The sequence below is a fragment of the Parasteatoda tepidariorum genome, chromosome 7 (assembly GCF_982258835.1).
Source record: "Parasteatoda tepidariorum strain Cologne lab strain chromosome 7, Ptep-v5.0, whole genome shotgun sequence".
Classification (NCBI taxonomy): Eukaryota; Metazoa; Arthropoda; class Arachnida; order Araneae; family Theridiidae; genus Parasteatoda; species Parasteatoda tepidariorum.
The window spans coordinates 111,568,105-111,580,985 of record NC_141761.1 but is presented as its reverse complement, the minus strand read 5'-3'; the positions used below and the strand labels follow the sequence as shown (position 1 = coordinate 111,580,985).

At 28.4% G+C, this 12,881-nt stretch overlaps 1 protein-coding gene across 1 annotated transcript in view; it reads right to left on the bottom strand.

The window, feature by feature from the left end:
• The window catches only part of LOC122271476 (agrin), a 405,090-nt gene that overhangs the window by 5,657 nt on the left and 386,552 nt on the right, over nucleotides 1-12,881 (bottom strand). The window contains exons 22-25 of the mRNA XM_087168482.1: nucleotides 6,698-6,832; nucleotides 5,427-5,676; nucleotides 3,426-3,537; nucleotides 316-619 (exon numbers count right to left, since the gene is read on the bottom strand). Of these exons, the coding sequence (XP_087024608.1) occupies nucleotides 316-619; nucleotides 3,426-3,537; nucleotides 5,427-5,676; nucleotides 6,698-6,832 (801 nt within the window). The remainder of the gene's footprint in view (nucleotides 1-315; nucleotides 620-3,425; nucleotides 3,538-5,426; nucleotides 5,677-6,697; nucleotides 6,833-12,881) is intronic.

The following is a 12,881-nucleotide window of genomic DNA, read 5'->3' as shown; positions in this document are numbered from 1 at the left end:
GTGCCATCTAATCATTTGAACTAATTATTATAATATACTAATATAATGCCTGATAGAATAAATATTCTATATTTATATAATATATCGTCTCATTTATCCTATCGTCAAATTTATATCATATATCGTCTAATTTAACCCATGCACTAGCGTAAACAAGTGCAAACCGGTTTCAGTCACCTAAAAACACTAAAGCTGTATAGTATCAACTGATAATACAGATTTTATATAGAATCTTATCTTATAGTGCGTCTAATGATTCGGCCAGGGATTGTATATACCTTTGAAACGTGTCTATACTTGAATAGTTGCACTTACTTTCATTGCATACTTTCCCTCCATATCCTTTTGAACATTGGCACCTAAAATCATTCAGATTAGGAATGCAATGGCCGCCATTTTGGCAAAGATTAGGAAGACATGGCGGACCTGAATAGAATTCGATGTTTCTTTGACCAGTTGCCAAACCGAGTACGTCATCCCATACCTCATCATTGACGATTATTCTTTGAATCGCTCCATTGAGACCTTCTTGCACCACCAATGTGTATTTCAGGGGAATGAAGTCTGGAACTCCACCAACGTAGAATGGTTGACCAAGATTCAATTCGTACGAAGCTCCCTGCAAATGAATATGAATGTTCGTTCATGCAGAGCATGCACCAATGCGATAAGACTTTTAAACTTCAGATAAATTTCTTTTTATTTTTACAATCGGTATTTTGTGTATTTTTGTACTATTTATAAGAAAACTTTGAAAAACAATTTCTATGGAAAAACTTAAATTATAAGAGCTTTATACGAATTTTTTCAGGAATGAATTGAGGAATGTTTTTTTATCGCAAAAAGAGCACAATATGAAATCAATTAGAAAGCTTGAAATTGTTTAAAAACTTACGGTAAATGCCCATTATAGACACTAATGGACATCAGCATCCATAATAGGTAATTAATGGTCATTAGCATCCATAATAGGTAATTTTAATGATTAACTTGCCCATTATGGAAGCTAAGCTCAGTTCTGACAGCTTTAGAAGCCATCGAATTTTTTTCGAAAGCTCAAACAAAATAAAAGTTAACTATTGAAGGAATGCAATGTTTCCTATGCATTTTTATGCTGAATGTGGAGGAAACCAAAACTAATTTCACAGAATTTATATCTTCGAAATCTATAGGGTTTTAGTATATATACTACACAAAAAATATAATTACTTATTCATACTTATTTACGGGTTGAATATTCTTATCTACACAAGTAAAGTATTGTTTCCTATGTTTAAAACACAATTTTTGAAATTCTTGTTTTCCCATTCCCATACGCATCTGCTTAGAAACTGGTCTGAAATTAGATACACTAGTTAAAATTTTAGCAATCTTAACCTGATACAACTTTATCATCCATATAGTCAACTTATATTTTAGTTATAATTATGGCTTTTCACCGAATTCGGTATTGTGTTTTATCAGAACGAGATTTTTTTTTTCCTTATTCCAAAGCATGCAATTTCTTTTAAAACGTATTATGAATGGAGTGTTTAGCCTTTTCCGGATCAAACAAGAAGTTTATCAAAACAAGAAGATTTGTTTCCTTATTCCAAATCGTGCAATTTCTTTTAACCGTTTGACGGTTAGGAAAATGAGCAGTTTTCGTTTCATTAATTCGCGCAGTATTACGAGCAAACAGTAGTGGAATGTGGCAGCTGTTTTCCCCAGCCGTTCCTTCGAAAATGTCACCCTTCTCTGGCGATGCCGTAGTTAGCTCGCCTCACGCGTTTTAAAAATTTCTTAAAGTATTTGTAGTACATAAATAACAGTTTTTACGTACTTTCAAATAGTTAATAAATGATAATTATTAATAGTAAATTAAAAAATTATTATAATCAATTACACAAATAATAGTTAATTATAAATGTAAGACAAATATTAAATTGAAAGGACTAAATAAATACAACTAATATAAAACTTTATGAAGCACTTAAATACAGTAATTACCTAAATACTGTGAACAAAGTGTTCATCAGACTCAAAGCTTGATGAGCTTTCTGTATCACAATCATAATCATCATTATAATTATCTAACTTTCACTTTTCAGCCATTTTACTTTACAAACATCCTGAAAAACGCGCCAAAATACTCATGGACAAGAACAACGTAAAAAAATTAATTCCCCCTTCATTATGAAAAGAAATTCATTCCATCTGTAGGGAGTAAAACTAACTACGTTTCGCGAGCAGGATTCGTTTTTAACATAATAAAAGCAGGATAATAATGGCGAACGAGCTCAGCTCGTCAGCGCGCATTGGGGAAAAATTTCACTACGCGAGTAGTGCTTGTTACTAACCATTACTGTCGAAATCTTGCTCCCGAGCGGAACTTGTTTGAGCGCATTATGAAGCACGATTCGATTACGAGCCGAACTCGTTCATAACCGTCAAAGGGTTAAAACTTATTCTGAGTGGAGTGTTAAGCCTTTTCTGGATCGAACGAGAAGTTTATGAAAACAAGACTTTTTTTTTCTTATTCCAAAGAGTGCAACTTCTTTCAAAACTGAATTATAAATCTTATGAAAAAATTATGTATTATCAACAAAGTTTGTATTCTTAAAACATAGTCTTCTTTTTCAGAAATAAATAGTTCTTTTCAATTTATCCCTTTTTCCCCTAAGAATTATAATGCAATATTTTTATATTTTCATAATTAATTTTTTTATTTAAAAAAAAACTTTAGATATTTATTAAAAAATCCAGTTCGTTAAATAAAAAACAATTAAATCACAATTTTTTTTAAGTAAATCATATGTTATAATAGTTTTCTAATCATCTCTCATGAACGTATAAACGATTTTTAGGATCGAGGGTTAAATTGTTGTTTATTTTCAAATTTCAGAACCAATTTCAGCATAAATGGTTCTGGAGTTTTAAAATAATTCGATGTAGCATTCCAACACCAAGGAAGGCAAAAATACTGAATAAACACAAAGGAAAAGTTGAAAAAGAGTTTGCATCATTATTGCAATGCTTCTTCTTCTAAATGCTATAGATTCGTACGCATTTTTAAATTATGTTATTCCATGATAACTTTACTTTGATTCAATGCTGCCAACGATGTAAACTATCTTTCACAAAAAATAATATTATTCATATTAAGTAAAATATAATTGTTATATAATCTGTAAACGACCAGTGGAAAAAACTTTTCTTAACTATGGCATGGAAAAAATAATTTTAAAAAATTATAAATTAAAACAATATAAATTAAAAATAATAAAATTAAAAAATATTATAAAATATAAAATAAAGTAATATAAAACAAAAAAATAATAAATTGATAACAGTTCACTGAGTTAATTAATTTACTTAAATCTCGTCATTTCTTTAATAAAAATCAATTACTTCTAATAAATTTATCAAAACATATTTTATTTTACCTTTGACTCCCCCTCAATCGCTGGGCCATGATCAACTTGCAACATTCCTTTTTCTCTTAATCTTGATATTCTTACAGAGTGCCACACACCCAAACTAACTGGTTCAAGAGATCTACAATAAAATATTTAAAGCAATAAAAAGAAAATAAAAAAACGATTTTACAAAAACGATTTTAGAAAAGAATACGATTTTACGATACAAAAACGATTTTAGAAAATAATAAAAATTGGGAAAACAAATATATAGCACTTACCTCAAAACTTCTAAATGGCTGCATTAGAGTTAAAGAATTTGAATTATTGAACAGTCACTATGCATAATTTTAATAATTAATATGTCATATAAAAGAGAAACTAGACATTTCCTTAATAATTTAATAAACAAATTAGTTTTATTCTTATACTATCTCAGTTTTTTTTCAGTATTCCTGATATTAAAATTCTGATTCTGAGCTATTAAGAATCGAAGTCATAATAATTTATAAATAATGATTAAATTTAAGTAATTAAAATTAATTAGAAGGAATAAAAAAACGATCGCTCGTGGAAAGTCTTTTGCACATTTTAAAAACGATTTAAATAAATATACGATTAAAAAAATTGGTATAAAAAGTCTTTTGCCCTTTTTTAAAACGATTTAAATAAATATACGATGAAAAAATAGTATAACATAGAAAGTCGTTTGCACTTTCTGAAAACAATTTAGATGATTGAATGAGGAAAGGAAACATGTATCGTGGAAAGTCATTTGCACTTCTTGAATAATTTAAATGAATAAATAATATTCTTGATTTGAGTTAGCTATATTTTTTTTGCTTAGTTCAATGACAAGGCTGATAATGCATATTACAATTATAATTTAATAGTTATTTCAGTTTTCTTCAGTGTCGGTTTTTTACATTACTTTAACAACCCAAGTTCTAAATTAGTCTATTAAATAAGTCTACTTTCGCGCGTTGAATTTATCCACAAATCAACGAAACTCAAGACATTTTAATCTACAGTAAAGTAATCTACTACACATCCCAAACTTTAGTAGAATAATCAACTAGTCTAAAAAGGAAGCGTTTTAGCTAAAAATGCGAATTCGAAAATTAAAAACAGCAGCGCTTTTATGCCATTTTTGTCAAATCATAAAATTTTTCTTTTCTAAAGTTATAAAGCTTTAGAATACTTATTTTCTAAATTTATTAATAATTAAGATTTTTAAATGGGCATTTTATTTTAGAAGCCAATTAAAGATATTGAAGGATAAATTTTATAAAGTATAGAGAAAAGTATAAATTGATAATTAAAAAGTATCTAGGTAATAAATATTTCAAAAAACCTTTACTTGCATCTGTTCCTTGTTAAATAAAAAAAATAATGATGTAAACTAAGTAAATATGCATAATTTATAACACAAAATTGATTTTCAAACAAAAAAATGGTGAGAAAATATTAACGTAATTTTCATTAGGTGTTAAGAAATATTGATCTGATGGCTAATCTTAATTTAAAATCAAGGAATGATTTTGTCAAATATTAATAAACAGAACCAACGAGAAATTACATCAATTTCATATATTCATTAAGAATAGAATAAAAACTAGTATTTTAATATACTATAAATGGCCCTGTAATATTCCGATGCTTAAAAAAATTTGTTGTTTTTATTCACACAATCAAAGCTAATATAATTTTTTGTAGAATTATTAAACAAAATATTTTGATGATTCATAAAATAAATTTAATTGCTTGAAAATAGAATTTGTGCGAGACCCAATATTGGACCGCGATCCAATTCATAAAATCAGCGCTAATATAATTTTCTGCAAGAATTATTGAAAAATATTTCGATGATTAATAAAATAAATTCAATTGTTTGAAAATAAAATTTGTGCGAGATCCACAACTAAAAACGCGTCGAATAGAACCAGATTCAGAGGGTGTTAAAATAATAAATACATCAATACAGAGTACGTTTAACTAATTACATCCTTAAAAATAAGTATCACTTACGAAATATCTGCTTTGCCGCTTCCAAGATTGTAAGTGAAATGCAAGAATCCATTTATTATTGTCAAAGCCACAAAATCTCCGATTCCTCTGGGCTTTTGTCCATTGTAAAGAAGCAGACCATTATTTGTTCTAGTTAAGAACCATATTTCGACACTCAAGGTATGGGCTGAGCGCTTCAGGGTTGGGAATTCCAAGTAACTGTCTCCATAGAAATCTAATACTACTCCCGATTCATCGGTATTTGAAGTTTCTGTGGTAAATATATTCAAAATTTGTCATAAAATTGTAAAACAAATGATTTAAAGATAAGTTTTAAAACAGAAATAGCTCATAGTTGGCACATGAAAAGAAAAATAGAAATATCAGAAATAAACCACGGTAAATTTATTATGTTCAAAGACGGCTATAAAATAAAATACAGTCAAACCCCGCTACAGTGAACCTTCATGGTATCGAAATTTCGGTTCACTATAACCGGCACTTCACTATATCCGTTCCGCAAACAATTTTAACTAATGGTTCCAAACTCCTCCCTTTTATTAAACATTATTTAAATAAAAGATCCATAAAATGAAATACAAAAATGACTGAAAAATAATTCGTAGTAACAAAATAAGTGTTAACTTTTATTTTTTATTACTCTTCGTCTTGCGTACAAAAAAAAAAATAGTAATCTTTAGCTGATTAGCAATCCTTAACATCAGATATGGAAACATTTCCCCATTCTCCGATAATTTTTCCTGTATTTATGTTATTCCTCTTTTTAAGCCTGTCTAACCAGCCATTAGAGCACATAAAATTACTCTCACCAAATCGTTTAGCAAATTCATCGGCTTTGACTTGAAGCATTTGTCCAGATACTGGTAGATTGCGGCTTCTTTGAATGCTGAGCCTATTCAATAATGAAGCAATAGGGAAAAAATGCTTACGGCTACATTCCATGCAATTGATGGTTCTAAAAATCGGTATATGTACTTATTTTGAAGTAGAAATTTAAAACTTATTAAAAAAAATGAAGAAAATCAGTCGAAGACAGAAAAAAGACCCTAATACCCAACTTCGTCTCGTTTTTTGGTTCACTATATCCACAAAAAATAACATTATAGGGGTGTAGCCAGGCACGGGAGCGAACATTTATTTCACAATGTCCGGGAGTTTACTTTAAATCGTGTTCACTATAGCGGAGTTTGACTGTATATAATACTAAAAAATTATTTAAAAAAATATTTTGGCATTAAATAATAAAACTCGGGAAAGCAGGAATTTCTCACCGATTTCGCAATTATCACCAGTGCTACCAGCGGGACACAGACAAGAATATTTGTTCCCCTGTAAAGATATACAAGTTCCCCCATAGGCACAGGGATCAGAAGCACAGGGATCTAATTGGAACTCGCAGTGACGTCCTAAAATAAAAACAATTTGGACTCAAAATTGATCTATTTTATTGCTTTAATAATATTTCGTACAGTAATATAAACAGTCGGGTAAAATAAATCAACAGTTATTTCTAAAAAAATACCAATTATATATAAAAACTTGTTTTATTTTATTTGATCATTTTTGATTTTATATTGTCACGTAGAATGAATTTAATCAGTCCAGAAAGTTAGAGACATTTATTAAGAACCTTTAAACGTACAGGGAACCAAGTAACTGGCTTTTCGGCTTAAAACACCTGATCTTTTATAGGACTCAATAACGGAACAGAAAATGACAACTTAGAACATTCTAAAATTTTCTAGGAGAAGCAGAAATAATAAATAAAAGATTATATTACATTTGTAGATTTTTACATTTTCTTCGAGTTCTTAGGATCGAACTCGGTATCCTTGTCTCGTCAGGACAACGACTCCAACCACTCGGCTGCGCTGCCATACGTCAATGTAAAAATAAAACAAAAACAAAAGAAAAGAAAAAGTTCAACAAAAAAAAGTAATATTTCTGTATAATTTTAACTTAATTAAAATTCCGTGCTTAAAAATATGCGTTTTCAAAATACACTAAAAATATAAAGTTAGAGAAAGCATTGAAATTTGGTGATGTATCTTATAATAATAAAATGAAAAGTCTGTCTGTCTCCTAAAGAGTTAAATCATGAGTTAAACCCGGTGTGCGTCAAAAATAACTTCTTAAGATTAACAGGAGCAGTTTGAGAAAGGTAATTGGTCTTCTCACTGGTCACTACACCCTCAAGAGATACCTCTACTTTATGGGCATTGCTCTCGACCCAATTTGTCGTGATTCTCATCTTGAAGAGGAGACTTCACGACATATTCTTTGCGAGATCTTTTCTGCTGAAAGATTTGAGCATTTCTCACAACATTGTGTTAAGGTCTGGATACTCCTGAACTTTATTTCAGTCTGAAAGCTTTTCCGCTTAAATGATCAAGTACTCGTACAATAGACTTCTGGTCGTTGTGCCTTACTCCTTGAAGTTGCTCAAATCTCTAAGTCTAAGTGTGACTCTCTTACAACTCCAGAACCATTTGTTTCCCAAACCATTGAAGCCTGAAACTCAGGCAATGGGTGACAGGGCAATTTCAGCCACTGATCCTAAAAATAGAACAAAAATTTTAACTTCATTGTTCTTGAGAGAGGCTTGAAAAATGGAATTTTATAATTGTCTTAGAACTCGCTATTGAAATAAATTGCAACTGCAATTATTTTAATAGAATAAATTGCAACTGCAGTTTATTTTGTTTTATTAAACTCTTTATATATATAACATAAGTGATTTTTTCTAGGTTATGGCTCTTATTAATCAAAAAGAGAATTTATTGCACGTTATTTGATATTAAATTATGTTTTTATTCGTTACGGCAAATAAAATCGATGGCCATCTTGAGCGTGGAAGCATAGGGCACTGCATTTATCTTTCTAAAGCTATCTGACACCATGCGCGTTTAGTTTTTTTTTATAGTTATACATTTAAACTATGCTTTTACAAAACTAAGCAACTTAAAAACAACGGTAATTGAAATAAAAGTAATAAGTTATGAACTAATGGAGAAAAATTGCTACATCGTTAAGGAGAAATACACACAAAAAAAAAATAATAATCACCATTCTATTATTGACTACTTTTGGCAATGCTTATTTCTTGAAATAAAAAAAATATATGATAGAATGGGTATTTCCTTTTCTTTTATCCGGTCCGACTGCAGATATTTAATAAGAGTAAATAGCAGAATATTCATTAAAGAGTATTAAAACTTTCTAACATTCTACATCCTATCTATTTTAATCCTAAAGGAGTAGAAATATTCTCAAAATCTGCACCCCGTAGAAAGTGGACACCGGAATCTTTTCAGGTAGAATTATTTTCCAACTCATATTCAAAGCCCTCCAAGCAGTTCATTAGATCAGGTATCTTCCTTTTATATGAATAATCTCTAAACTTCGAATAAAGCTGAATGAGAAATATTCAATTATTTAAACACTATTTGAAATCTTTCTGAATAGAAAATTCTTAGTCTGTTCTGATGATATTAGTCAATTAATATTTTATATGTTCAAGATGAACTTCTGTCAGCAAAATTTAAATTCTGAATAGCCATTTCATTTACTAGCATTTCCGAGTTTTATATTTTAATGAATTTGCAAATATTTTAACGCATTTATTAATACCATATTTTAACAAATTTATTATTGATATACAAGTTTCAGACAATAATGCGCAATATTTTACCCGATATGTTTGAAGATTTGATTAGTTTTCTCTTAATGCATGTAAAGATATTTGTATTTGAAAGAAAGGAAAATTACATGCTTCGTTTTAAAGTTTTCATAACGACTTTTTTTATTGCAATGTAAAAAACGACTATAGTATCATTTCATCAATTGGGTTAAAATTTTTTTAAAAACTAATGAAATGAAATCGATTACCTCCTTGAAATAATAGAATGTGATAATAATTTAGCAACAAGTCGTACGGTTTCTTTAAAATATATTCCCATGCCTAAACATACCTAGCGTACCTAAAGATATTCTTTTTCTTACTCTTGATAATAATTAAAACAATATTTTGTCATATTTTTAGTTTTTATTTACATTTAAAATACAATAGTCATTGTTCAAAAGGATAATACTTTTCTACCAAAAACACTGGTTTTGTTGTTAACCTATTACTAAAGCTGAACTTATGAATTATTAAATTTGGGCTTAAGGATGCTTTGAAAACAATACTGGCGCATGCGCATTCTAAGGTGGCTTACTTTAAATTGAAGAGAAGGTAAACAGGTTTATTACGAGAAAGAAGGTAGGGTGGTTTGAAAGTGCGGTGCAAAGACCATGTGGTTACCCGGCTTTTTGCAATCATGCTGAATTTTAGTATGCTTCATGATATCATGCCTTTTTGCACTGAATGGCATGAACATTATATTAGACTGGAACCTGAAAATCCATTATGGCAATTTTATTCAACCATTGATAGAAAATATTTGGCTTATATATATATATATATATATATATATATATATATATATATATATATATATATATATATATATATATATATATATATATATATATATATATATATATATATATATATATATATATATATATATATATATATATATATATATATATATATATATATATATATATATATATAAAATTTTTTATTGAAGTGTTTTTTTTTTCATAGATGGCGGCAGCACTGCTATATAATTTGCTTTATATTTTTTCAATATTAATAAAAATTATTTTGCATGATTTAAGCTATAAGCACTGTTTTATATCTTTTGTAACTGTTAGATTAATATATTTATTTTGAAGGCATTTAAACTTTTACTTCACATCGGTAAGTTTGTTTTCTGCTTTCTTTTTTCTTAAACTCATTTTCAATTGCATTTTTATTATTTAGCGATACAGACGCATTATAAAGAATAATATGTAATATAGAAAGCAGCAGTAAACCTACAATGCAATTGAAATAATTCTTGAGAGAATAAATTAAAAAGATTACAATATGTAGCTTATCTCAAGAAAAACCCGATGTGAAAAAATCTCAGTTTTAAATTTTTTGTCGCTTTCACTTTCAATTTCCTGACACACGGCATTATACTGCCATACACCCATCCCAAGCTTCGAGATTAATTGGGGTGACACTTTTTTTTCTAATCACCTTAAATCGCTCACAAAATTAACAAAATAGAATATCTAAGCTTTTTTCGTATCCTCTCAAGCATGAATAATCCACAATTAATTCATACAGTTTTTGACATAACAATGCTTCCCACAAAATGCACACATTATCAGTTTTAATAAAAGTTAAATAACTTTGATAGAATAACTAAATCATCGTTTTAAATTATGAATGTCAATAATAATAATAATGATCTCGCTTGAAGGCAAATGGAATAGCGAAATCTCACACTCAAATTCTTATATAACAGAGTCATTCATAAGATTTTAACCTAAAGCGCAATCCGGGGTTTTCGTTTAAATTGATTCTACGCAAGAACCAGTTTCATGCATGTCAGCCGTTATCGTTGTTATGGTATTAAATCGTAGTGAATATGCAAAGCTTCAATTACGTTCCGTAATGGCAATACACTAACAAACTCGTTAGTTAGATGAAACTCACTGGAAAAGACTTAAACTGTCATCCGATTGTGAATGGATATTCCATTTCAAACCTACTAATTAGTTCTCTAAACAATCGAATTTTCACAATGAGATAAATTTTAATTACATTTCACCGTTGCATTTTGAACTTTTTTTTTCAAAAAAAAAATAATGGAATCATAAGAAACCAAGTCATCAATTTATTTAAAAACGTACAATATTCCATTAAAGGATAAGAGTTAGATGAAGATTGTTCAACCAATTAAATACGGATGATGAACCCGCAATTTTTACTACGTTTTCCTTCTACGTTCAAAAATTGGTTTCTAAAAAAATTACACTTCAAAAACATTTATTGAAATGCCAGTGTTAAAATACTAATTTTTTTTTAAATAAAATGTCATTAAAATATATTTTAGAGGTAAAAACCCATTTATTTATTTAAAGAAATGTTTTCAAGTACATTTATTTATTTAAAGAATTGTTTTTAAATTCATTTGTTGACCTCAATAAGCTTCACATAAATATGCAAATGTTTTATTGCGACAAATATATTTTATCCCGAAATTTTGTTCGAGTGTATGTCATATGATTCAAAAAAAAAAAAAAAAAATACCAGTTCATTAATACTGCAAATAGAACCCAATATAAAGTATTACACATGAACAACAAAGTCGTTATATGTTAAAATTTATTTAATATTTGAGTTCCTGTCTTTAGATACTTGAGTTCAAGCCGCTGATAAGATATCCAATTTATACGCATCCGGGAAGGATTTGTTTCACTATGCTGGGATTTTTAAAAAAATATTTTCAAGATTGTAAGTTTTCAAATTATGGTAACTTATCCCAAATTATATTTATTTATTTTTCTTTTAAAACTAAGATTTTTATTGAAATCCTTCTTGGAACATAAACGGTGCACTTTTATAAGTATCATCTTAATGTTTTGACAAAAGGTGTCAGGTGCGTCCTTTTCAAATTAAATGTATTCAATATTAAATTTTTTTATTAGCAATTTTTATTACAATTAGGTACTTCAAGAAGGAGGTCTCCCATACACATGTGAGCTATGACGATCTTTAAAAGCAAAATGGTGCATTAAAGTTGAGCTAAGTTTCTCTATATAAGTTAGAATGTTAAATAACAATAAGTTAATTAAATAGAGAGTCGTATCGCCCATCGAATTAGTTGAAATATAATTATTTCGTTTACTTAACTTAATATTATTAGTTGTTTATGTTTTTTATTGTAATAGTAATATATTTTTGTTTGTTGTACCTGGCAACTTCGATGCATAATTAGTTTGTTTATGTTCCACATGACTTCGTGCTTGTCTTCTTGTTAAGTCTCTGTGTAAATAGATAGGGAAAGAATTGAAATCTTTGAGAACGAATCTTTGAGAAAGAATTTAAAATGTGCCGCATAAGAGAATTGATACTTGATTTCCTTGGCTTACTCGAAATATAAAGGGAAGAACAGTTGCTAACGTAAACAAATGTCACGTTTCTACAACTAATCAGGATCGAGAAACCCACACTACGTCACTTGCAGGTATCCGAATCTTTATAATTAATCATTTTTAAAACTAAAAATAAGAATACTAATAGTAAACGAAAAAAATATGTGTGAAAAATGACATGTAGTGATCACCTTATAAAAAATTAAAGAATAATTTTCAGAATATTTTTTATTTTTAGTTTTCAGAAAATTATTAGCATCGTTGATGGCAATACTGCTTAATTTGAGTGTTCATAAGATGTGAGAAGTTAAAATTATAAAAATTCAAAATTATTATAAAATTTTAAATTATTTCAAAAATTCAAAAAAGTGAAAACAAATTATAAAAATTTAAAATAAAATAAAAAATAAAGATTTGAAT